The following is a 26,932-nucleotide window of genomic DNA, read 5'->3' as shown; positions in this document are numbered from 1 at the left end:
ATAGTGAGGTCTGACTAATGGATGAAACTTTTTTTGATTATAATGTTTATTATGGTAATTGTATGCTTCTCAAAGCAGCTTGAGAATATATGCAACATACTGTCTAAGAAGATATATGTAAGAGAATGTCTGTCAAAGCATTTGTGTGTTTTCACTTGAGGAATTTGAGGTCTAATCCTTTGCCATGTATAGTGAAAAACAATGTGCATATTGACATTGCAGGGACCACGACCAGATCTGCTCTTTTTGTGCTTTTATCAAGGAAATGGATTGTCACAGTGGTATTTGTGTATCATATATTCTTCTGCTGGAAAATTTATGAATGATTTATGATTCCCTGAAAAATAGGATTGAGAATGGAAATGCCAGCAGATATTTTCTGACACTTTGTAAAGCAGCTCTTAGCAGACTCCTTAATAATATCAAATCTTGCAGAGATGTTGTCAGGTACTGATGAAAAAAGAGTAATGAAGTTTATTAACTGGTTGCCAAGACAACAGGCAACATGACTTAAAATAGGCACTCCAGTGCTTGCCTCTGTTTTCTCTGTCATATACTGATGATACCTTCCATCTTATGTTAACTTCACAAGGACAAAAAATTCAAACGAGTTGTAACGCATACATGCTGGAAAAGGAATTGTGTATCTGGTAGTGAGAGCAAGTTGAGAGTGTTGGAAAGACATCTGTTGAAATTGCAGCTGTTGCTATCAGCCTTAATTTAAAAAAAGTTTCAGCTGCATAAAGCTGCATATCTTGCTTCACAAAAGATGGAGTAAAAGAATTCTGTGTGTGAATGAAGCCATTGAGGTCCCTTTTGCAAGCCTTCCACACCTGCCATTTTTATCATCAGCTTCCACCTGGGATACATGACTCTATCATTGGTTTGTATTCAAGTCCTTGTATAGATTAAAATCTGTTTTAATTAAGGTGCAAATGAGACCATATGCCAAAATCAAAAATATGATTTTATTTAACAATAAATGTGAGGTAGAGAGATGGAAAGAAATAGAAAAGAGGAGAGAGAGAGAGAGATATCAAGCAGGAGATAGTCACCACCCATGGATCCAGTGGTGTCCTGTTGGTCCTTTTTCACCCTGGGCTTCTCAGTGGTGAGGGTCCCCAGGTCATTCTTATGGTGGTACCACTTTTATCCAATCCATGTTCTGTGTATCCACAGAGGCATATTCCTAATTTACATGTGAATTTGCATGCTAAGCGAGGATGGGTGTGTCCTGCCTATGCTGCCTCCAAGATTTCAGGGGGCTTTGGTGGTTGTTGGTGGCCACAGATGCCGTATGTCCCATAGCTTGGGGTGATCTTTATTTGACTGGTGATACGCGTATAAGCAGTTGCTTCCTTTCACACAGTTCACTGCAGTGGGAATTTTTATCTGGATGCATTAACCAGTATGTGCTAACCAGATCTTGCCTCTGCCAGGCCTGGAATTAGTGCCTTCCTGTCATAAATTCTTCCCTTCTGTGCTTATCCCAAGTTTCTGTTGCAGTGGCTTATTTTATGGCAAGTTCCTCCTGTGGCCTTGACAGTATTTGAGACAGGCAACTGTGCTCTTTAAGTCCTTACAACCCCTCACTACAAGTGTCTCATCCCAGAGTGAGACCAGGGGAATTCTAAAGAGTCCTAGGGCAAAATTAGATGCAAATGAGGTCAATATTACACCCATGAACCATTTATTGATAAAAGAAAATAAATGGCCCTAACAGGGATATAGAAAAGTCAGAGAAAAGAGGGAAAGACAGTGTTACCACTACAGCATTGCTATGGCACTTGTGGCACACTGTCGATGTTCAGTTGGCAGGTGACACGTGTGCAGTCGGTGCAGCACTCACAGCGCAATTCTAACAGCCTGAACTGCATGCAACAGATAGCAGGACACTCAGTAAGCGACACGACATTTGGGCAGGAGACGTGGCAGCAGCAGGGAAGGAGGCAGGGCAGCAAGCTGCAGTAGGGACAGTGTGGGATTGGGACAGCGGTGGCTGCAGGCAAGAGAGAGCAAGGGCTGGAGCCAGGAGTGAGGCTCAGCTTGGGGTTTGGAGGCAGTTACTTATATACTGTGTAATCCCTTCCATGGTCCTATCATCCGAGGAAGGTCACCTGGAGAGTCTCCTAGTGATAGAAGCTCTCTTCACCCTGATAGGCTTTCAGAAGAAATTTCCTCCGGTGACAGAGCCATTACTGTGCACGTGCTGTCACATGTTTGTACTGCCAAGACACATGCAGCTTTCCTAGTACTTTCCATTAACGTTAAAAAAACCAGATTTATAACCAACAGTTCAAAATAAAATCCCAACAATGTTGAGGCATTCTAATTCTAAAATTAATTGGTCCCTTACAACAAGAAAGATGTTAAGGTGCTGGAGGCTGTCCAATGAAGGGCAGTAATGCTGGTAGAAGAGTCTGGAGCACAAGTCTTGTGAGGAATGGCTGAGGGAACTGGGGTTGTTTAGCCTGGAGAAAAGGAGGCTTGTTATGGGGAGTACATGTTTATCCTTGTTACCAAATGTAGCATGAGAGGTGCCACTGTAACTGCTGCAATCAGTCTCACAGTATCATGGGGAGCTCCAGCCATCATCTACCTTGAAGAGACAAATGCAGAAAGAATTGCAAGACATTCATTAATGCTGGCTTCAGATCCAGGTGCTCCTGTCTATGGACTGCTGGGAGTATCCCTTAGTACCTCATAGTCTGCATGAATAGGTGTTTTCTTTTAACACACTCTGGGTAGATCTGTCCTTATCTCAACCCTTCAGGCCTCATGTTGGGTGCCAAAAGGACTGTCTGGTTTTAAGCCCAGCTGGAGATAAAACACCATGCACCTGCTTGCTCAACCCTTCCTCTCTTCCCCTCCAACGCAGTGGAATGGGGAGAAGAATTGAAGTAAAACTTGTAGGTTGGGATAAGAACAGTTTAATAATTGCAAATGAAGCAAAATACAATAATAATGGAAAATAATTATGATAATAAAAAGAAAAAAACCCAAGTGATGCACAATGCAATTGCTCACCACTCACTGACCAATGCCAGACCTCCTTTCCCGAACTCAGATTGGCCACCCTTCTGGGTAACTCCCCCCAGTTTATATAGTGGGCATGACATTCTCTGGTGTGGAATACCCCTTTGGTCAGTTCAGATCACTTGTCCCAGCTATGCTCCCTCCCAGTTTCTTCTGCGAACCTCCTGACTGGAAGAGCATGAGACAAGGGAAAAAAGTCCTTGACTTAGGATAAACATGTGTCTTGGGGATTGTTTTTTTAATCTCTTATCAGTTTTTGTTTTGTGTCCGGGGTGGTCGCTGCCTCCCCTCCTCCCTCCCCTGGCTCTGGGAGTATCGTGATAGGTGAGAGCCAGCCCAGGATTTCCTGTGAGTTGCGGGTGAGGGGCAGCTGCTTCCTTCTGGTGGAGCAATCATCTCTACGGCCCTGCGGCATAGTGTCTCTGACTAGACATATTGTTGTCTTGTGGGTTTTGCCCACTTTTTTCTTTTCCTTTGGCACTGTTACTGGAGCTTACTGGTTGCTTCTCTGCTCCTTTGCTTGCTCAGGAGCCCAGAGCCAGTGCATGCTGCACTGGGAGCCCACCACCTCCCCGCCAGGGCTGCACCCTCTGCGCAGCTGGACCCTGGGAGCAGCCATCACAGGTGAGCTATCCATGAGAGTGACTTCCCACCCAGCCCCACTGTTCTTGCCACTGCTTCAGGGCTTCTTGCTATACTGGAAACCAACATCTGGGCACTTTGGGCAGGGCCCCAGAATTTCTGCTACATTTTGTCACCCCCGGGTGTGCCCACCTCTGCTGTCCACCTTGCTGCTTCTGAGGTTTCCTGCTCCAGTCCATTCAGTTTCCCAAGTGGCATTGAGACTAGCTGCTTCCTGTGAGTTTGCAAAGGAAAACCTCATTTCTCTCTCCCCTGCTGGCGCACCCGCCATTATTTTGTGGAGAGAGGTGGCTGAGCTTGAGCCACAGCGCCCTCTGCAGCCGCGGGGAAATCATTGCACTGTCCCTGCCTGGCCAGGAGCCAACAGCGCCCCTGCCGGCTGTCACTATAACTACACCAAAGGGGAAAGTGCTTGAAAGCTGAGAGAAGGCTGTTGTTGGGTCTCTGTTTTTGTTTGCTGTTGCTGCCATCGTTGTTGTTTTTTTGCCATGTTATACATATATATACTAGTAAACAAATGTTATTCCTTTTCCCATATCTTTGCCTGAAAGCCCCTTAATTTCAAAGTTATAATAATTTGAAGGGAAGGGGGGGGGGGGTCATATTTTCCTTTCCAAGGGAGGTTCCTTCCTTCCTTCCTTGGCAGACACCTGTCTTTTAAACTAGGACAACATGACTTAGCAGAAACCAAAACGTCAGTGTGTTATCAACACCATTCTCATTCTGAATCCAAAGCACAGCACTGAAATGGCTACTGAGAAGAAATTAACTCTACCCTAGTTAAAAACAGGACAATGTGTACTTTAGTCAGTAATATGCACTTTAGTCAGTAATAGTCACAAATAGAAAGCTGGATAGTTCTGTAACAGAGACCCATGCTTTTGCATCAAACCCCCAGATGGTCCCACCAAAAAGACATGATAGGTACTTTTGACTTGTAGTTACTGGTTGCAATCTGTTCCTAAAGTTAAGAAAAGCCAGTGCTCCTGTTGACTTGGGTTTGCATACTGTCTGTGTGGGATCCATGTGTGCAACATGGACTCATAAATGTAAGAACATTATTTTTCTGGTTCTTGGATGTTCTACTGGTCAGAATTAGTTTGTTTATGATTCGAAAGCAATTGCTGATATCTAAAAAAAATCAAGTTAAAATTATATAAAAATAATAACTAAATAATGCATTCAGAAATTAATGTTTGAATTTCAGTATTACTTTGATGTTGCAACTTTATGTACTTTGATACTTGAGGGCTTTTCTATAATGATGAGATGAGTGACTCTCCTGTGTCCCCTATGTTCCCATCTCCTTCATAGCTGTATTTGTGAGATTCTGCCTATCAGAACTGTGGAATGCTCTTCCAATTTTATGTCAGTTCTGTAGCTCTTCTAGTGAAAAGACTGATCCCACCTTCAGCTTCCATGTCTTGAGTCACAAATAAGGTTTTCTAAGTCTCTGTCATGGTTTAAGCCCAGCCAGCCACCAAGTACCACACAGGAACTTGCTTGCCCTCCCACCACTGAAATCAGGGAGAGAATTGGAAGAATAAAAGCTTGAAAACTCATGGATTGAGATAAAGATAGTTTAATAGGGAAAGCAAAATCCACATATGCAAGCAAAGCAAAACAAGGAATTCATTCACTGCTTCCCATGGGCAGGCAGGTGTTCATCCAGCTCCAGGAGAGCAGGCCCCCATCACACATAACGGTGACTTGGGAAGACAACCGCCATCACTCAAAGCATCTGTCTTCCCTTCCTTTTCCCCCCCACTATATACTGATCATGATGTCATATGGTCTGGAACATCCTTTTGGTCAGTTGGGGTCAGATGTCCCAGTTGCATCTCCTCCTGTCGTGGTTTGACACTGACAAACGCCAGGCACCCACAAAAGTCATTCGCTTACCCTCTCCTGCTACAGTTGGGCAGAGGAGAGGGAAAAATAATTAACAAAGGGCTCATGAGTTGAGATAAGGATTGGGAGAAAACACTCTGTCGTGATAGGACATGAAATAAAGATGCTTGACTCCAGTCAGAAAGCAGTAGAAATCAGAAGGCTTTATTTACAATTCATTCAGCCCTTTTATAACATGCTGCGTTAAGAAGACATGCCATTGGTCCATAGAACTGAGACCTCTCCCATTGACTAAGTAACAGAAGTAGCAAACAACACTTGTTGTTATGGGAAAGGAATATTGTTTACACAAGGTTGTTTTGGGAAAAAGAAAAACTGTGGAAAAGTTTCCCTTGAGAAGAGCTAGCTCTTCTCAAGCTCAGAAACTATCGAGTCCACAACACTCTAAGGGCAAAACAGGTTCAAATTTAAAGGTATGAAGTAAATTTATTATTAGCAGTCAGAGGAGGATAATAAGTAAAATAAGCTTTTAAAACACCTTTTTCCCCCCAGCCCCTCCCTCCTTCCCACTGACAGCACAGAGAGACAGGGCATAGGGGTTTTGGTCAGTGTCACTTGAGATGTTTTTCTGTTCACTCAGGAAGAGGAGTCTTTGCTATGCCATGAGGTCCCTCCCACAGGCAAACAGTCTTCTCAAAACTGTTGTGGCATGGGTCACTCATCCATGGGGTGCAGTCTTTTAAGGATAGGCTGCTCAAGTTTGGAAGCAAGGTCTCTCTTTATCTCTGGAAGCAGGGACCCTCTCTCTCTATTTAGGTCTCCCACTGGATCACAGCTTTCTCTGGCATCCACTAGTTCCAGCATGAGCACTTTTTCTACAGGCTGTGAGTGGATTTCTGCATCCCCCATGGACTTCATGCATTACAGGGGGACAGTTTGTTTCACCATAGTCCTCACTATGGCTTGCAGAGGAATCTCGGCTCTGACACTTGGAGCACCTCCCCCCCCTCTCTTTTTTTCCACTGACCTTGGTGCCACCATGTTGTTTTCCCTCACATGTCTTCACTTCCTCTTCTTCTCTGACTAGAAGAAAAATTGTTGCTCGTAGGTACAATTGCCAACAAGTTCCACCAATTCAAAGATTCCTATAGGATCCTGCAGCACCGAGAGGTCAATTTCGTCTAGGTTCCACATCAGGGAATTGCTCATCATGCTTTTGCTGCTGCAATGGTGGCACTATTTAACACCTCTCTTAATGCAAGGCGCCAGGAGGAGAAGCTGCCTCCCCCCTTCTACCCGCAGCGCTGCTGTCTAGGGGCGGCCAGGCAGACAAGGCTTGCTGTGGGCTGCACCGAGACAGTGGCGGCCATGGCACTTTACCACCCCTGGAAAAAACTGTGTTCAGCACAAATCCAAAACACAGCCCCATACCAGCCACTGGGAAGAAAATTCACCTTATCCCAGCTAAAACCAGCCCACCAGCTTAGAGAAGAGGGCAAAACATAAGGTCAGAGCCTGCTCTAAGTAGCCTCCAAGGCCAGGCACAAGGACAATAATCACAGAAAAAAGGACATTCCTCATCACATCAGTTTTTATCTTTGCCACAGCACTATGTTGGCAGGGCTCTACTGCCATGTTTCAGAGACAGCTTTGGTGTCTCAAGGGCAGTTTTTGCAAGAACAAAGACCCACTCTCTGCTGGGTTAGGGGTCTGTGCTGGGACCAGCTCTGTTCAATATTTTCATTGATGATATGGATGAGGGTATTGAATCTTTCATTAGTAAATTTGCGGATGACACAAAGCTGGGAGCATGTGTTGACCGCTTGGAAGATAGGAGGGCTCTGCAGGGAGATCTGGAATGGTTGGGTCAGTGGGCAGAGTCCAACAAAATGAAGTTTAATGAGTCCAAGTGTCGAGTCCTGCACTTTGGCCACAATAACTCCCTGCAGCGTTATAGACTGGGGACAGTGTGGCTGGACAGTGCCCAGGTTGAAAGGGACCTGGGGGTTCTGGTCAGCAGCCGGCTGAACATGAGCCAACAGTGTGCCCAGGTGGCCAAGAGGGCCAATGGCATCTTGGCCTGTATCAGGAATGGTGTGGCCAGCAGGAGCAGGGAGGTCATTCTTCCCCTGTACTCGGCACTGGTGAGGCCACACCTTGAGTATTGTGTCCAGTTCTGGGCCCCTCAGTTTAGGAAGGACCTTGAGATGCTTGAACGTGTCCAGAGAAGGGCAACAAAGCTGGTGAAGGGACTGGAAAACAAGCCATATGAAGAACGACTGAGAGAGCTTGGGTTGTTTAGCCTAGAGAAAAGGAGACTCAGAGGTGACCTTATCACTCTCTACAACTTCCTGAAGGGTAGTTGTAGACAGCTGGGGGTTGGTCTCTTTCTCCACGCAGCAACTGACAGAACGAGAGGACACAGTCTTAAGCTTCGTCAGGGGAAATATAGGTTGGATATTAGGAAGAAGTTTTTCACAGAAAGAGTGATTAAATATTGGAATAGTCTGCCCGGGGAGGTGGTGGAGTCACCATCCCTGGATGTGTTTAAAAGGAAACTGGATGTGGCACTTGATACCATGACCTAGTTGAGGTGTTAAGGCTGGGTTGGACTCGATGATCTTGAAGGTCTCTTCCAACCTACACATTCTGTGATTCTGTGACTCTGTGACATGCAAAGAATTTCAATTTCCCTAAACAGTGTAGACTTGCTCTCCATTGCATTGAACAATATAATACAATCATGAGTTAGGGCTGTACTTACCAAAAAAGAATGTAGATTTGAACTCTGGATTGTTTCATGGCCTGTGTGATCCCTCTTTAATTAAATTAATTAAAATTAAAACAAAATTACAGACCAAGGGTCAGTTTCTTTCAGAGAATATGGAAGAAACATAGAGATTTACTTTGTTTTACAGGTCTCCCCTTTTTTCAGTTTTGCACAGCATGCTATAGATTTGCAGAGTTGTTCTTTCAGTCCATTCTGAACTTGATTCTTTTTCCCTGGTGATGTTGGACACAGCTGGCTATCTATTAAATAACCTGTGTCCTCCTGTACTTTTCAGGCCTTCCTAAGTACTCTGAGTGTCAAGTGAAATTTTAACACAGTGTCTGCTGCTTTCCAGGGACATGGTAGTTTGTGTGGTGTGTTCAGCCCAGGGCAATGTTTAGTCCTGGTATAGTAACACTTTCTCCCTTCTTGTCTTGACTTGTAGTCACAAAAGAAAACCACGGATGACTTTAATAGGAGGGGCCACTCTCTAAAAGTTTTTTTTCTATTATCAGAAATAAAAGAAAGAAACGAAAGAAAGAAATGGTGCAAGGCAGCCCTATGTAGATCTATCCTACAAGGACCAGATAACCTGGTACATTTTCCCAGGACAGTACAGCTTCAGACTTCAGTCCCTGGAAGCAGAATGATCACATGAGTGATGGCTCTCTCAGAAGACCATCAGGAGGGATTATCTTACATTCCTCATCACATCAATTTTTATCTTTGCCACAGCACTATGTTGGCAGGGCTCTACTGCCATGTTTCAGAGACAGCTTTGGTGTCTCAAGGGCAGTTTTTGCAAGAACAAAGTATACAACATAGACTATTCTGTGACACTGACATCTCTCCTAGGGTGACTTTATGATGCTTGTATCCCCAGTTGTCTGTTCTCTTTGTGTTGGATATTGTGTTCTGTACCTTTAAGACTGCTTCCGAGAGCAAAGGGGGAGAAAAGCGAAGCACAAAGTTTGTTTTCAGAAACTGCACTCACTCCTCCACATTCCGCTCCTGGACCGTGTCGTCTGTAGCACAGACAGACAGTGGGACAGAGATCTCCTTTGCTTTTAGTTAGTTTTTAGCTAGCTGAGGCAGAGAAGTTCCCTGGATTGTTTTATTTCCCTTTTTCTTGGAACTGTTTAAACCTGTCCTGGACTGAAAAACCCAGAGAGACACCCGCCGGATCTCATGCCTGCAGCCCACCGGGGTCTGGACCTCAGCATTTTCCAGCACTGGAGGGACTGATAAGAGACTAGGAAAGCTGAGCTAAACCCATGGCAAGGACTTTCTCAATTTTGCCATCTTTCTTCAGAGTAGCGAGATGTTTTGTTGTTTCATATTGTTCTTTTTCTTCTTTTTTTTTTTTTTTTTTTTTTTTTTTTTTTTTTTTGTGTTTGTAGACACTTTTTTTCCACTTTTCTCTAAGGAAATTCTTTCGCAGACCAGTTGAGGGAGGGGCTGTTTGGGTTTGCTTTCCAGAAGGACCCCATTCGGATGTTTTCTCCCAAATTTGCCCTAAACTAGGACAAATACATTTATTGGTGCCCAATGTGGGGCTTAAGAAATTGGAAAAAACTTGTACTGATTGCATTTTGGTTGTACTTATTCTGTGTTGGGATAAAGCAGTCAGTAGCCATGTTGCTGCTTGAATTCATAAGGTCTCTTGGAATGGAGTTCTTTCTGTGTTTCTGTTCCCTAGGCTTTTTTGAAGTTTTAATACCTTTCTAGTCCCTAAGTTTATTTTCTTATCTGGAAATAGCTCCAGTATTATCCCTAACACATAGCTTTTACAGTAGAGAGGCACGAATTAAAATAGCTATTGTGCTGGGCTCAGTGATAATGTGATATATTACCCTCCACCTGCCTCTTGGGGGTCTTTGGCTAGCTCAGTCCTTGAGAGGCTTTGGAAGGAATATACCAAGGACAAGACAAAAGATATCAAAAGAGGCTCTTCCCCGGATTGTTCCAAGGCGTTTATTCCCGAAGGGATCCAGAGGGAGAGAGAGAGAACAAGGAAGAACAGGGCATTATGTAGTCTACTGCACAGGAAAAAGATAGCTGGACCTCAGCCAATGAGGTCAAGAAGGGAAGAAAGGGTCAGACCATATGGTCACAGACTCCAGGGGACGCAGGGGGGAAAAGCCATTCCCCAGAGAAATACAACAATAATGATTTATAGGAAGTTTATAAAGGTACTAGATTGTGTACCAGCTACGTTTAATGTATAGTTTCTTTGTCCTACCCTGTGTCCTAGTTCTAGTAGCATGTTTTGGGGGTTTATTAGTAATTGCACCCAGTTTTTTAGAGGAGGAGTAGGGGATGAAGCTTTTCAGCCTTTCCTTTCCCTTTTCTCTTTTGAATCTGTTACATCACTTTTGAAGAATGTTCAGTTTCCCCTGAATGTTAGAGACCACCTTCCTGGTATTTAATCTGGTAAGCTTCTTCTATATAGTCTGCAGCTTCTCTAGAATGAGGGCTGAGATTTCCAGAGGGGATGATGAGACCCCTGACCCAGAAGTAGACCTAGGCGTGGAGAATCCTGAGTGGTGTAGCGAATAAGAGGATATAGGCCAAACCTTGAAAAAAATCTTTTGACCCTATAGCCTAGGACTTTCCACATGAACAAATTCAGAACCCAACTGAGGTGGGGAGATACTTGAAAAATAACTACCATAATGACTCTAAAGAGAAAAACCTCATTACAATAATCTGGGCCCTGGCATATGCTTATTGCACACTGCTAAATACTGTAAGGCAGCAGATAGAGGCAGGGGGGCAAGAAGATAAATAAACAGCTACCCCAGTCGCTCAGGCTCCAGCCAACACCCCAGCTACTCAGGTTGTAGCTTAGCCAGTAGCTAAACCAGACAGTGAGCCTAAGTCAGTAGCTGAATCAGATAATAAGCCTAAGCCACTAGCTAAACCAAATAGTGAACTTAAGCCAGCAGCTAAACCAGATAGTCTAAGACAGTGGCAGTCGCTGCGGGAAAGAAGAGCACACACAAAGCTGATTGACCAGTAGATGATAATCCAAGAGAAGGACTCTCAACACTTCTCGACACAAAATCAGAAGTCACTATTAAGTCCTTTTCCCTGAAGGACCTTTGTGGCCTAAGAAAGGATTACACTTGACAACCTAATGAATCTAGAATTAATTGGTTAGTCCGTCTTTGGAATGCTGCAGGCGAGGCTACAATGCTGGACAGCACTGAAGCAAAGCATTTGAGATCCCTATCACATGATCCAGTTATCAACCAAAGAATGATGAGGGGGGCTAACCCTCACAATCTCTGGGAATGGGTCCTGGGAAATGTAGAACAAAGATATCTGTGTGCAGATAATCCCTATATGCAGCAAACCCAGTGGAAGACCATAGAACAAGGAATTCAACACTTGAGAAAAATGGCAGTGGAAGAGATTGTCTTCTCAGATAACCTAAACACTAGGAACCCAAACTTGGTACCATGTACACCCATGATGTAGCAAAAGCTTGTATGACTTGAGCCACAAGAAGATGCTTTTGCTTTAGCAATAATGAAGCAGGATAACAAGGAGGAGACCATGCTTGATATAACGAAGAAGCTCCGAGCATATGCAGATGCCGTTCATAGTCCAACACATAAAAGAATCACAGCTCTGGAAACACGTATGGAGGAATTAAAAGATAAGATAGAGGAAAAATCGCAAGAAACTCCAAGAGGAGATTAAAGAAGGCTTTCTCCAAGTCTCTGCAGTACAGATCAGAGGTTCTGGCACCAAATGTAGACATCCCCCAAATAAGGAAAGAAGGGGCACCCCACAAGTTGAGCTGTAGTCCCTCCTGCATAATTCTGGGGAAAACATAAAGAAATAAGATAGAAAATCTACTACTACTCTAGCACAACAAGTACATGGATTGTTAGAAAGCAAAACCCAGAGATGAAGTTCCACCAAAAAAGAAGCAGCTCCAATTACCCAGAAAAATAAGGATAACCAGGCTCGGAGAGGCCCTGCCTCTAGCCAGGTAGAGGCTAGGGAAAACCGTGCTTTTTAAACTGTGTAGATTCATTAGCCTGGCACATCAGAACCACAAAAATATAAGACCTTAGTCAACACTAGTGTGCAATGAACATTAATCCCATCAAGACATGTAGGGGCAGAATCTGTTTCTGTTGCTGGTGTGGCAGGGGGATCACAAGATTTTACTTTAGTAGAAGCTAATATGAACCTGACTAGAAATAAATAGAAAAAACACCCTATTGTGACTGGCCTAGAGGCCCCATGCATTTTAGGCACAGACTTCCTCCGAAATGAGTATTTCAAAAACCCAAAAAGACTCAGGTAGGCATTCGGGATAGCGGCTTTAGAGACAGAGGGTGTTAAGCAACTGAACACCTTGCCTAGAATATCAGAAAACCCATCTGCAGTAGGACTCCTGAACGTGGAAAATCAATGAGTACCAGTTGCCATTTCAACAGTGCACCACTGACAGTACAGAACAACTCGAGATGCTGTGATTCCCATCCACAAGATAATCCATGAACTAGAGAGCCAAGGGGTAGTCAGCAAAGCACGTTCACCCATCAACAGCCCCATTTGACCTATACACAAATCTAAAGAAGAATAGAGATTAACTGTAAACTATCATGCCTTTAATAAAGTGACTCCACCATTGAGTGCTGCTGTGCCATATTAAAGCTCCAGTATGAGCTGGACTCCAAAGCAGCAAAGTAATACACCACTATTAACATTACCAATGCATTTTTCTCCACTCCTTTGGCAGCAAAATGCAGACCTCAGTTTGCCTTCACGTAGAAGGACATGAAGTACACCTAGAACCGATTGCCCCAGGGGTGGAAGCACAGTCCTACCATCTACCATGGACTAATTCAGACTGCAATAAAAAAGGATGAGGCTCCAGAATATCTACAGTACATCAATGACATCATTGTGTAAAAGAACAATGCAATGGAAGTGTTTGAAAAAAGAAAAAAAATCATCCAGATTGTCCTAAAAGCCAGTTTCACTATCAAGAAAAACAAAATTAAAAGACCTACTCGAGAAATCCAGTTCCTAAGAATAAAGTAAGAAGATAGACGGCGTCAGATTCCCACCAATGTCATCAACAAAATCACAGCAATGTCTCCACCAACCAACAAGAAGGAAACACAAGCCTTCTTAAGTACCATAAGCTTTTAGAGAATGCATATTCCTGAATATAGCCAGATTGTGAGCCCTCTCTACCTAGTCACCCATGAGAAGAACACTTTCCAGTGGGGCCCTGAACGGCAACAAGCCTTTACCCAAATCAAGCAGGAAATCACTCATACAGTAGCCTTTGGCCCAGTCAGAACAGGTCCAGATATAACGAACATACTCTACTCTGCAGCTGGGAGCCATAGTCTGTCCTAGAGCCTTTAGCAAAAAGAACTTGATGAAACTCAAAGCCAAACACTGAGATTCTAAAATCAAAGCTACAGAAGATCTGAAACCAACTACACTCCAACAGAGAATAAAATTTTAGAAGCCTATGAAGGAATCCAAGCTGCCTCAGAAGTAATAAGCACTAAAACACAACTCCTCCTGGCACTCTGACTACCAGTGCTAAGGTAGATGTTCAAAGCAAAAGTTCCCTCTACCCACCATGCCACCAATGCCACAGATAGTAAGTAAATTTCTCTCATCACACAGCGCACCCGTATTAGAAACCTAAATTGCCCTACAATTTTAGAAATAATTACAAATTAGCCTAAAAGTAAAAACTCTAGTCTCACTAATAAAGAAAAACACAAGCAACATGTACTAAAGAAACTCCACTGTACAACCAACTACCAGCAAAAAAACCCACGTTACTCTTTTTAGAGATGGTTCTCATCGCATTGTAAGAATAAAACAAAAGTAAAAAGCAGATGTCTGGAGCCCCACATGACAGATCGCACAAGCTACTAAAAGAAAAAGTGGGTCAAGCCAACTCACTAAACTCAAAGCCATTCAGTTGGCCTTAGACATTGATAAAAGAAAAAAGTAGCCAAAGCTCTACTCCTATAATAATTCATAGATAGTAACCAATGCTCTGTAGAGATAACTAAAAAAGTAAAAAAAGGCTAATTAGCAGCATAAAAGAAAACCAAATTAGGCTACTAAAAAGTAAAAAGACATCACTACCAGGATAGAGAAACTACCTGTAAAAGCCCACCATGTAAATACCCATATCCCCAAGAATAGAACTAATAAAGAGCACCAAAACAACAAGCGAGTAGATCAGGCTGCAAAGATAAAGGTGTCAAAGATAAACTTAAATTAGTAACACAAAAAAGAGTTGTTCCTAATTCGATAAGCTCATAATACCTCAGGTCCTCAAAGTAAAGATGCCACCTATAAGTGGGCATGAGACTGAAAAGTAGATCTAACCATAGACAGTATTTCTCAAGTTATCCATAACTGTAAGATGCGTGCTGCAGTCAAGCAGGCCAAGCGGGTGACGCCCCTATAGTATAGTGGGCAGTGGTCGAAATATAAGTATGGGGAGGCCTGGCAGATTGATTATATTGCACTATCCCAGACACGCCAAAGTAAGCACTATGTGCTCACAGCGGTAGAAGTCACCACAAGATAACTAGAGACCTATCCTGTACCTCATGCTATGGCCCGTAACACCATTCTAAGCCTTAAAAAGCAAGTTCTTTAGAAGCATAGTACTCCTAAACAAATTAGGTCAGACAACAGAACTCATTTCAAGAACAACCTTATCAACACCTAGGCTAAGGAACATGACATTAAGTGTACCATATTTCCTACCATGCACCAGCTCCAGGTAAAGTAAAAAAGTACAACAGATTCTTAAAAACAGCATTTAACAAAAGCCACCTAGTTAGTTAACACCCGAGGTTCCACCAGCCAAGCAAGCCCTGCCCAGTCTGAGCCCCTACTTACAGTAAACAGAAATAAAGTACCAGTAATGCATATCAAAAGTTTATTAAGAAAAACAGTTTAAATCAATTCTGCCTCGAATACAGACAAACCTATCCATGGGGTTGTCTTTGCTCAAGAACCAAGTTACACATAATAGATAATACAGAAAGACAAAACAACATAATGTGTATCTCAGAGAAATCTAATTATTAGGTAAAAACTATGTGCAAGCATCATTATTTACTAAATGTCACTACCATTGTCTCTATATAACTGTATACTGTATATGTATATATATATATGTATATATAATATATGTATGTGTAAAGTTAGAATATATATTAGTTTTAGTAGTAAGTTGACAATATGGGAAAAAAAGGTAGAATATCCCAAATCATCTGTTCTGTTTATGTTAAATATTGTGTTCTGTTCCTTTAAGACTTGTTCTGAAAACGAAGAAGAAAAAAGAGAAGCACTAAGTTTGTTTTCAGAGACTGCACTCACTCCTCCACATTCTGCTCCTGGACTATGTCATTTGCAGCACAGACAGACAATGAGACAGAGATCTCCTTTGCTTTTAGTTAGTTTTTAACTAGCTAAAGCAGAAACGTTCCCTAGATTGTTTTTTTTCCCTTTTTCTTAAAACTGTTTGAACCTGTCCTAAACTAAAAAACCCAGAGACACCCAAATCTCACACCTGCAGCCCACCAGGGCCTGGACCTCAGCATTTTCCAGTGCTGGAGGGACTAATAAAAAACTAGGAGAACTATACTACACCCATGGCAAAGACTTTCTCAATTTTACTGTCTCTCTTCAAAACAGCAAAAAGTTTTGTTGTTTCATATTGTTCATTTTTTGTGCTTGTAAGTACTTTGTTTAATAAATAAATAGTTTTTTCCAAGGAAATTCTTTCCCAGAGCAGTTAGGAAAAGAGCCATTTGAGTTTGCTTTCCAGAAGGACCCTATTCAGAGATTTTCTCCCAAATTTTCCCTAAACCAAAACAAATACAATATCTGAAACTATTTTTCCCATTTTCCTGATTTGTTATTTCTTCAGCCTATTTTAGCAGTTGTATTCTCTTTCCTTCTACTTTTCTAAAGTGTGTGAAATGCTGAATTCTGATATTAGCAGATATTTTCAAGACTTTGAAAAGCTTGTTTTCATCCTAGATGACACTTTTTCCTTTCCCTGTTGCTGTTCCTCCTGCAGTCTTCCTATATGTCGCAGTAAGTCAAGGTGATTTAGTGGTATATTGTGAATGATACTTTGTCACTACTGGCACTTCCAGGCCTTTTCCCCTTCATGAAACCATGCTGTAATTATTAACCAAGGAATTTAAATTTTATTAAATGAATTTAGAAAAAGCTGTGGTCATGGATATCTTTGCTGACAAGTCATGCTTTGTAGTCTACTACTACTCCTGGCTTCCCTCTGCTATTAAATACATTGGAGGCTACTTCTGACACTTCCACCTTTTTTTTTTTTTTTTTTTTGTCCTCTGAGCAAATTGCTGTCTCTCTTTCGGTGATTGTTTTAGATTTAGACCAAAGTTCTTTCTGAAACCCACCAAATATTACTCCCTGTAATATTCTCCCACCAAATATTAGTAATGTACTTTCCAACAAATACTACTTCATATATCTTACTTGCAAAGATAGGACACTCTCAGAGAATATTGGTTCAATATATGACCAACTGGTTTTCATTAGATAGTCTAAGTAACCTGTTTGTTGACTAAGCATAGACTAGACACAGTAAAAAATCTCATTAGTAATTGCAAAAAAAATATAAAACACCTGCCTTTCTTCCTTGCCATAGTGCTATGACAACAGTTATTGCTTTGTAAACAGAGTTAAGAGGACATATATTCTCCACCAAGGTGACTATTTGTGATAAAATCATGAATTGGCTGTGTAAAGTTTGGAATCAGGGTTGCTATAGCTGACAGCACAATAACCATTTCATTGCTGATTTTGATGCTTTTTCAGATTCTTACTGTATGTGGTGGTCTAAAAGTAAACTGGAGGGAGAAATGAACCCCACTCCACCTCAAGAGAGATTACAGGTCAGAGTTACAATTTACTAAAAAGATTACAACAAATACAATGATGAACCAGGAAAAGCCGGTTTTAACACACAAAGTCAGAGTACAACCTGGCAGCCTGTTGGTCAGAGTGGTGGTCACAGTCCTGTTGATATTCTGATCCTCCTCCAGATCTACCAAATGGTGGTGGTCAAAGTCCTCAAACCTAAAGATTTTATAGGTTCTGATGGGAATTCTCAGTACCTCCCTCCGGGCGAGGGGGGGGGGGAGTGGGGGTGGCATTTCACCATTTCACAATTGAATGATGATGTAGTACTGTGAGTAATGGGTTATTTTGGGACTTTTGATGGTCTAAGTCGTTGCAGCTGCCTATTCTGCTAGTGCCATTGAGTCCCTTATCGCCCATTAGCAGAGATGACCCCTCAGGCTCGTGTGACTGTGCTGGTGCTTCACCGGAGGGGAGTTATCACATCTGAGTCATTTGTGTGAAGAAAAAGAAACACTACCCGGCCTCCAAGGGTTTGCCTCTTTTTGCTTATCTCAACACCCAGTTTGTAGCCTGAGGTGCTGGGTGTGCACTGGGCAGCTACTGCAAATGATCTATCATTAACAGTTTATCAGAAATTATGTAGACAGGTGTAGGAATACAGAGTTTGGTTACATCCACTTAGTGCTAAACTGGCACCCTACTCCTGTAACCAGGGCAGTGTGAAAGGCTTAGACATTGAATAGCCTCACCAAATATTTAAAGAAATTTAAAGAGTTATTTTTTGAGGTTCTGTGAAATAAGAGACATCATAGGAAAGTAAAAGGAATCTCAGTCTTGCAGGTCTATTAATATTTTCTCATTATGTCTGCCGTCTTTTAAATTGTTACTATTTTCAACCATTAACCTTTTCTGGTACAAAATTAATTTGCAAAAATTTTAACAACTTTCAGAACTCATACCCAGCAAAGTTTCCACATAAAATTCAACATCATATAATGGAGTTAGAACTGCTTATTAAAAAAAAAAAAAAAAAAAAAAAAAAAAAAAAAAAAAAAGAGTGAAATGAGTAACTTTAAAAAAAACAAACACCAAAATCCAACAAACGAACAATCCACATCAACCCACAATTTTCTTACCCTTTCCCTTTTTTTGGAAATAGCCTGCCATGGAATTAGGCTTATTTGTTCTCTTTTTGTCAGTAGATGGCATTGTCAATGCCTATATTCATTCCTGTGCAGTAAATGAGTACATATTAAAAGTATGAATACTTCTCTACTATTTTTAGGTCATGGTACTTAATGTGATACATATGTTTCTGGTTTGCTCAGATCTTGCTTGGAGTTTAAATTTCAGACAATTCAGATCTGTTGACTTTAAAGTACAAATCGCTCAATGTGAAATGAGCTCAGCAAACAAGATCTATCATAGAAGCAAAATGTAGCTCAGCCAGGGCGAGACCTCTCAGTTTAAAGACCACAGATAGTGATCATTTATGAAAATACTTAACATTATGTTGATGACACCAAGCTATGTGGTGCGATTAACATGCCTGAAGGATGGGATAATGTTGGGGGTTAGATTTGTTCCTTTTTTACTTTAAAGATTTTTTCCCCATAAGTTACCAAGGAGACTAAGTGTTGGATACTTAAGAGTACTTGACCAAAACAAAGAGGTGGCCAAAGCTTGGTTGGGGAGATTTTTCTTTATCTGTTGTAACTCCAGAAGGGAGGGGGTAACTGCCTTCTTTGATAACAAGCCAGCTGTTAAAAACTGGGTGGGGCATTGTTTCTTATCTCTGCTCAGTCTTCCACTGCTTCCCAAGCCAGCTGTTAAAAACAGATGGAGTAGTGTTCCTTATCTCTGTTCACTCTTCCACTACCCCCACGGGAATATCTTCTGTTAATGGACCATTAAAGCTCACCAATGACATGACACATTACATCATCCCTTTGTAAGATGCTCTACCCAGGGAAGAGGAGCCAAACCATTTTCCACCTAGATAAAAAGGAGCCACAAGTGTCACCAGTAATCCAGTGTTCCCATGGGACTCCCAAAGGAAAATCGGACCCATCTCTGGACCCTTGGCTCCACAGGATCATCTCTGCTTCCAACAGGACCACATCTGCCACTCCAGCAGGGCTTACTTTTGGACTGTTTCCAACACCCGGGCAAACAGAGAGTCAGGTTGTATTTCTGACTTTGTCTGGGTTTTCCAGGATTTCTTGTTTGCTTATTCTCTTGTACTACAACATTTTTTTTAATATCCCTAGTAAAGAACTGCTATGCCTATTCCCAAAATCTTTGCCTGTCAGCCTTTTAATTGCAAAAATATAATAATTTGGAAAGGGAAAGGAGGGGGACTTACATTCCAAGGGAGACTTCAATCTTCCCTGACAGATACCTGTCTATCTAAACCAAGACAGATGCCATCCAGAGGGATCTGGAAAAGCTTGAGGAGTGGGTCCATGGGAACCTCATGAGGTTCAACAACAAGTGCAAGGTCTTGCACCTGAGTCGGGACAATCCCAAGCACAAATTTTATCTGGCAGGAGAATAGATTGAGAGCAGCCTTGAGGAGAAAGACTTGGGGGGGGGGGGGGGGGAGTACCAGTGGATGAGAAGCTTGACATAACCCAGAAATCATAGAATCATTAAGGCTGGAAAAGACCTCCAAGATCGAGTCCAACCTTTGACTGAACACCACCATGCCAACTATATCATAGCACTAAGTGCCATGTCCAGTAATTTCTTGAACACTTCCAGGGATGGTGACTCCACCACCTCCCTGGGCAGTCTGGTCTAATGCTTTACTCTTTCAGTGAAGAAAATCTTCCTGATGTCATGTCAAACCTGAACGTCCCTAGGCACAGTTTGAGGCTGTCCTCTTCTCCTGTCACTAGTTGCCTGTGAGAAGAGGCTGATCCCCACCTTGCCACAACCTCCTTTCAGGTAGTTGTAGAGAGCAATAAGGTCTCCCCTGAGCCTCTTCTTCTCCAGACTAAACAACCCCAGTTCTCTCAGCCACTTCTCATAGGTCTTACCCTCTAGACCCACCAGCTTAGTTGCCCTTCTCTGCACACACTCCAGCACCTCAATGTCTTTCCTGAAGTTAGGGGCCCAGAACTGGACACTACTCTGTGCCAAGTACAGAGGGACAGTCAGTTCCCTAGCCCTGATGGCCACACTGTTTGTGTGTTTGCAGGAGTACTGCATCCGGCTCTGGGACCCCCAGCCTAAGAAGGTTGTGAGTCTATTGGAGTGAGTCTAGAGGAGGGCCACAATGATGATCAGAGGGCTAGAACACCTCTCCTATTGGAAAGTATCTGCTCATTGTAGTGGGGTTTGACTAGATGAGGTCCCTTCCAACCCAAGCCATTCTATGACTATAATAATTATGCAGTGCCAGTGGGGAAAAAAAGCAAGAGCATTATACATATGGCTATATTTGTGCATAAATGAATGCATGCTGTAGATCTATCTGAGGAAATACTTGTTAAATCAGCCTTACAGATCATATATTCTCTGTGTTGTCAGAATGCCTTTAACAGACATGAGCTTTCCCTGTTTTGAAGTTGCAATATAACCACAACAAGACATATAGTAGTGCCTTCTCTCCCTTGATGAATGTAAAGCACAGCATGAAATAAAAGACCTGACACCTATGCAAGTAAACTCTGACTCACTTGTCAAGTTTAGTATATCTCAGCTTTTCTCCTGTCTCAGTCTGTTGTATGACTGTCTGTTGGGAATATAGGACTATAGTAGCATATAGTTTGACAAAGCATTTCAGTGTCGTCTACCTAAAAATAGTGATTCAAACAAGTTAAATCCCACTGTGGCCTTGTCCTGGTTTAGAGCAAATTTGGGAGGAACACCCCCGAATAGGGTCCCTCTGGGAAGCAGACCCAAACAGCCCCTCCCCCAAGCCAGTCTGGGAAAAGAACTTCCTCGGAGAAAAGTGGAAAAAACTATTTATTCAACAAAGTGCCCACAAGCTTAAAGAATGAATAATATGAAGCAATAAAGCCTTTTGTTCTGGAGTGAGATGGCCAATTGAGAAAGTCCTTGCCATGGGTGTAGCTCGGCTTTCTCTCAGTCTCTTATCAGTCCCTCTGGAGGTCCAGGCCCTTGGTGAGCTGCAGGTGTGAGCCCTCAGTGCTCCTCTGGGTTTTTCAGTCCAGAGCAGATTTAAACAGTCCCAAGAAAAAACAAAACAAAACAAAACAAAACAAAACAAAACAAAACAAAACAAAACAAACAAAAAAAAAAACCCACCAAAAAAAAAAAAAAAAAAAAAAGTCCAGGAAGCTTCTCTGCCTCAGCTAGCTAAAACTAACTAAAAGCAAAAAAAAGATTTCTGTTCCGCTGCTGTCCGTGCCTCAGCTGAACACACTGGAGAAGGAATGAAGAGGAGTGAACGCTATTTTCTCAAAACAAACTGGACGCTGCTCCTTTCCCTGCTTCACTCTCAGAACCAGTCTTAAAGGCACAGAACTCAATATACAGCACAAACAGAACAGACAATTGGGGATACAAGCATCATAAAGTCATCCTTGGACAGGCCTGTTGCCTTTCTTAGAGGATGGAAAAAAATTCATGACTGTAGAACACATGACAAATCCTATATCAAGACACCTGAAGTTTAGTTCTTAACTTTGGCCCTAGACTGCATAAAGATGGTCTTGAAATGAGGCAGAAAGAATTCCACAACTAATAATAGTTGTTAGAGAGGTATGTATTGAGTTGACGTTGAGATGTGTGGGGAATAATTTCACCAAAGACATGCAAGAACACCAGAGAGCTTGCCCCTCTTATTATTCCCTGAGATCTTACATATGCATGACATTTCACAATTCCCTCCAAACATATTCATTCCCTGACCCCACCCATCCTTGCTTTATGTGGTAATTGACTCCACGCCCTTCTGGGCATGCTCAGTTCATTGTGGTGGTCTCTGGTGGTCTTCCAAGGATGAAGGAACAAGTTTTTCTTTGTGTGTCCCTTCACCTTTATCTCTTGTGTGTGCTTTGGCCCCTTTGGCACTTTTTCAAGGGAACACACCATCTTAGAGTCTGTGTTCTTTTCTTTATCTGCATTCTTAGTTCTGTTTAGGCTAGTTCTTCTCATATCACCGAAGGCTCCTGATGATTGTAGTGCTTAAAAATACACAAAAAGGTAACAGGCACAGCATTCAGTATTCGCTGAATGTCTTCTAAAATGCAATCTCATATATTCTAAAGCACTATTCTAACATACCATGCATGTTCTTAGATTAACTATAAAGGATCATTTGGAATTTCCAAATCTCTGTCTCAGGTCTGACTCAAACTTGGATGTTCTGGACAAGCCTTGATCTGGATAATTCAGTTGCAGTGACCTAACAACTTTTTTTTTTTCTTGCTTCAGCTTCTCATCAAGGACTAGTCTGCCAAGTGTGCCAGTAGAGAAGCTAATGTCAGTGATTTATGTGGTGTGGTCTTCATTAAAATTTAGAATGAGGCCACCAATCCTCTTCAAATAAACTACCAACCAGATGTTACAAAGTAATCACTGCAGGGATCAACCAACTTGATTAGATTATTAGCTTAGATGTTAGAAAGAAATTCTGTACTCAGAGGGTTGCAGGGCACTGGAACAGGTCGACCAGAGAAGTTTTGGATGCCCCATTCCTGGAAGTGTTCAGGCCGGGTTGGATAGGGCTTTGAGCCATCTGACTTAGTGGAAGGTGTCCCTGCCCATGGCAGGAGGTTGGAACTAGGTGACCTTTAAAGGTCCCTTACAACCCAAGCCATTCAATGATTCTATGATTTGAAAATAACAGAAAAGTTGAAAAGCTGATATTAGTCATTCACCATTTGTGGAACTTCTTCAGATTTCTGAGTTGTGTTTAAAAGAAGGTAAAAAAAATAGATGAGGGCTATTTTATGAAACTGAACACCTACCTACATCTGTATGGGCAAAAGCTTTTGATATACATCATTATGTATTAGACAAACATTGGAGCTCTGTAGAAAAATTGCAGTTTTCTAGATTCCATCTATAGGTGGTGTCCTGGGTTGACAGTGCTTCTTATCTTATATTGTGGACTACTTTGTTATGTCTAACAGCTGTCCCTGTTTTCCTGTTGGCTGGGCAGGCACAGGCTGCCCCCCTTTCTCTCTTAGCTCTGCTGCTGCTCTGGGCTAGCTCGCTGCGCTTTTCGCTTGCCGCTTTCTCCCTTTCTTTTTCCTTTACGCTGCTCATCTTTGCTGTTTCTGTTTTTTTTTTTTTTTTTCTTTCCCTTTCTTTCCCTTCTTCCCTTCCCCCCCCCCCTTTTAAAATTTTGGACCGGCACCAGAGCTAACCTGACCGGAGGAGTCCGAGGATCTCCGGGGCCCGCGAAAAAAGCTCTGCGCTCTCCCCCTCACAGTAACCTGAGCTTTTTTTTGCTTTTTTTTTCCCCTTGTGTCGGGGGATGTTTATTCATTTGTTAATAAACCAGTTTTTTCCACTTTGTTCGAGAAATTCCTTCCCAAACCCAGGGCTGGGGGAGGGGTGGTAGATTAGGGGAGTCCTTTGGAGGTTCTCCCCTAATTCAACCTAAACCAGGACAGGTGGTTTGAGGGAACTGGTTTTAGTTTGTAACAGAGTTCCACATAAAATGAAATGCAGCACTGCAAAGGTGTTGCAGCACCACACAAAATAAATCTGAGCAATTCTCTCAGATGGTTTCTGTGCTAGTTTAGTGCTGAAGTTGGCTATAAATCAGCTGACTTCCATTAGACCTTAACCCCTCTAGGAACCTCAGAATCTGTGCACAGCACAAGCTGGTGAAATATTGTCAGCCATCTCTATACAAAGCTTCATGTTAAGTGAGACTGAAACGCTTTTAAGTGCTGCTGCATGTTTGTGGAAATGTATGCTTTATGATTACTAAAACCTTTTTGTCAGTCCTAAATCCAGAAATGCTTACAAGGTAAAAGTCAAAATGCTATGGAGAGATGAAATAAATGACATTTTTATTACCCCCTCAGAGACTGACTTAGTGACTGACACAACCTTTAAATCCCGGGAGAAAACAAGAGGCAAGGAATAGTCTTTTCCCTTTGACACGTCTGCTATGCTATCCCTGCCTCTGCGTGACTGCTTATCTCATGTCAATGGGTTAATTAGAAGACTTTAGGATGAAGTTGTGGAAAAGAATTTAAATTCCATCTGTATGGATTATGATCTGCTGGTGTTCATTAGCATGCAGATAGACTTCAAGTGTAATTAGTTTTGATGTGTACTGAGCATTGCAGTGGATTTCCTGGGAATTTAGTGAACATTTTTCTAATTAGAGATGACACAGTTCTCCGCAACAGTTCTTATATGTATAGGATGAAACTATTTCACCAGGTGCAAATTCTGTGCCCTCCTGTAAAAGCTTGCTGTAGTTATGCAGGCAGGAAGTATCCTCCCTTTATGGGACAGCAAGAGTAGTTCTCTGTTCCTCAGCTCAGAGGCTGTCTAAACTCTTTTGGGAGGCATCTGCTTCTTCCTAGGGTGAAGTAAGAGATGATATGAGAAATGATAACTCGAACATTTGAAGATGCAAGTAGGTGCTTTCAGAACTAGATCTGTTTCTCGCTTTTTTCCATACTTAAGTTGGTGCAGGGACAGTGTACAGATTCAGGAAAAAAAAGTAAATCCAAGCAAGACTCTTGACTGGCTTCTGGAGTCTGCCCACTTTTATCATATAGATGGACAGCTTTTGCCTTCACATGTGCTGGTTCATTGATTTCTGCTTTCCAAGCCCTTTGACTTCTGATAGCAGGTATTTTTTTCTAGTAGTGTATCAGTGGATATGAACTACCGCTATTTGTTGTTCATACATTTCTTTTTGATACTACAGTTTCCATCACTGAAAAATTTACTGGTTGCCAGACTGTAGGAAGATTCAACCATAAATAATTTCATATACTACAAAGTTCAGTGTCTATTCTGAAGTGCAAGGCTTGCTGCAACAACCCTTAGTGCTTGTGAACAGATCCATCATTCATTATTCATGGGCTACCAAGCCAATGAAATTCTCTGAATTGAACTAGGAGGAAAGACAGAAATTGCATATAAATTGAGAAACCATAATTTTGTATTAAATACATGTCAAAGAAAATCCGCTTGAGGGAAGGAATGGATTCCTTGTGTGTGAAACCCCTATATAGGTTGTATTGTCTTATCTGACTGAACAGAGGTGATAGATGAACTTAGTTTTAAGTTGCATTTGTAGTAATGACCGCAAGACCAGACATTTTACCCAGAGGATTTTAATTTGCAGCTTCAGCTGCCTTATTGATGAGAGCCCATTAGTAAGCAGATTGTGGCAATTTTGAAACATTAACAGAGAATTTCTGAAGCTATCAAAATTTTGAGACTTTTCCCTCAGGAAGACTAAAAGTCTAAAAATGTGTTCAGGTAGAGATGTCTGAGAACAGGAAAGACAGACTTCTTACATTTTTCTGAAATAATAATTTCAGTATTTATTCCTTTGCTGCACATTTTGCATTTATGGACTTTTTCCTGATGCTGCTTGTCCTGGTTTAGGGCAAATTTGGGAGGAAACCTCTGAATGGGGTTCCTCTGGGAAGCAAACCCAAACGGCCCCTCCCCTCAGCCGGTCCGGGAAAAGAACTTCCTCAGAGAAAAGTGGAAAAAACTATTTATTTAACAAACAAACTGCCCACAAGCACAAAGAATTAATAATATTAAACAATAAAACCTCTCACTGCTCTGAAGAGAGATGGCAAAACTGAGGAAGTTCTTGCCATGGGTTCAGCTCAGCTCACTCAGTCCCTCTGGAGGTCCAGGCCTCGGTGGGCTGCAGGTGTGAGCCCTCAGTGCTTCTCTGGGTTTTTCAGTCCAGAGCAGATTTAAACAGTCCCAAGAAAAAGGAAAAAAAAAAACAAAACAAAAAAAACAGTCCAGGGAACTTTGCCTCAGCTAGCTAAAACTAACTAAAAGCACAGGTCATCTCTGTCCCACTGCTATCTGTGCCTTTGACAAACACACAGAGTCCGGAGAAAAAAATGTGTAGGAGTGAATGCTGTTTTTTCAAAGCAAACTGCGTGGTTCTTCTTTCCCTGCTTCGCTCTCAAAACCAGTCTTAAAGGTACAGAACACAACATACAGCACACACAGAACAGACAATTGGGGATACAAGCATCATAAAGTCACCCTAGGACACTGCTCCATTTCCCATATGAAGGTGGGAGTTATGGTCATATGCAAGGAAGGAGCTGCAGAGTGCTGCAATGAAAAAGAAAAATTCTGAGTGTTGGAACCTTGGAGGCTAACATTTTCAGGCTTTCTGAGATGAAGGGTGCTGACCCTTGGGCAGGCACCACATTTAACTTAAGGCCTTGGAACAGGCTTCCGAGATTGTGCAATAGCACAGGGATTGTGGGTGTGTAGTTAGAATGGTGTTGTGTGATCTCACAGGGTGAAAACTTAGGTTTAAGGTTTTTAGTATATAGTAGTGTGTATGAGCCAAGATAGAAGATTCAAGGCGTTGCCCAAGTTCTTCTTCACCTTCTTCTTCCGTCTTCTTTCCTGATCTGAGTGACTTTCTTTAATTGTGTGAAAGATGTCTGCATTGCAAACATCAAATGGTCACTATTAGATCAAAAACATAAATAATATAAGTGTCACTTTAGTATTTGGTAACTATCTCTTAAATAGCCTTAGTGAAAG

The 26,932-nt window shown here is 42.1% G+C and overlaps 1 protein-coding gene across 2 annotated transcripts in view; it reads left to right on the top strand.

The window, feature by feature from the left end:
- Positions 1-26,932, top strand: part of LOC310922013 (microtubule-associated protein 1B-like) — a 90,787-nt gene that overhangs the window by 2,724 nt on the left and 61,131 nt on the right. The window contains exon 2 of one of the 2 annotated variants that reach the window (XM_083882284.1): positions 3,565-3,660. The exons of the other annotated variant lie outside the window; for it this stretch is intronic. Coding sequence (XP_083738410.1) covers positions 3,582-3,660 — 79 coding nt within the window. The 5' untranslated portion in view covers positions 3,565-3,581. The remainder of the gene's footprint in view (positions 1-3,564; positions 3,661-26,932) is intronic. 2 annotated transcript variants of the gene reach the window in all.

This window comes from Zosterops lateralis (assembly GCF_965231275.1).
Source record: "Zosterops lateralis genome assembly, chromosome: W".
Taxonomy (NCBI): domain Eukaryota; kingdom Metazoa; phylum Chordata; class Aves; order Passeriformes; family Zosteropidae; genus Zosterops; species Zosterops lateralis.
This window is presented reverse-complemented; position numbering and strand designations above follow the sequence as displayed.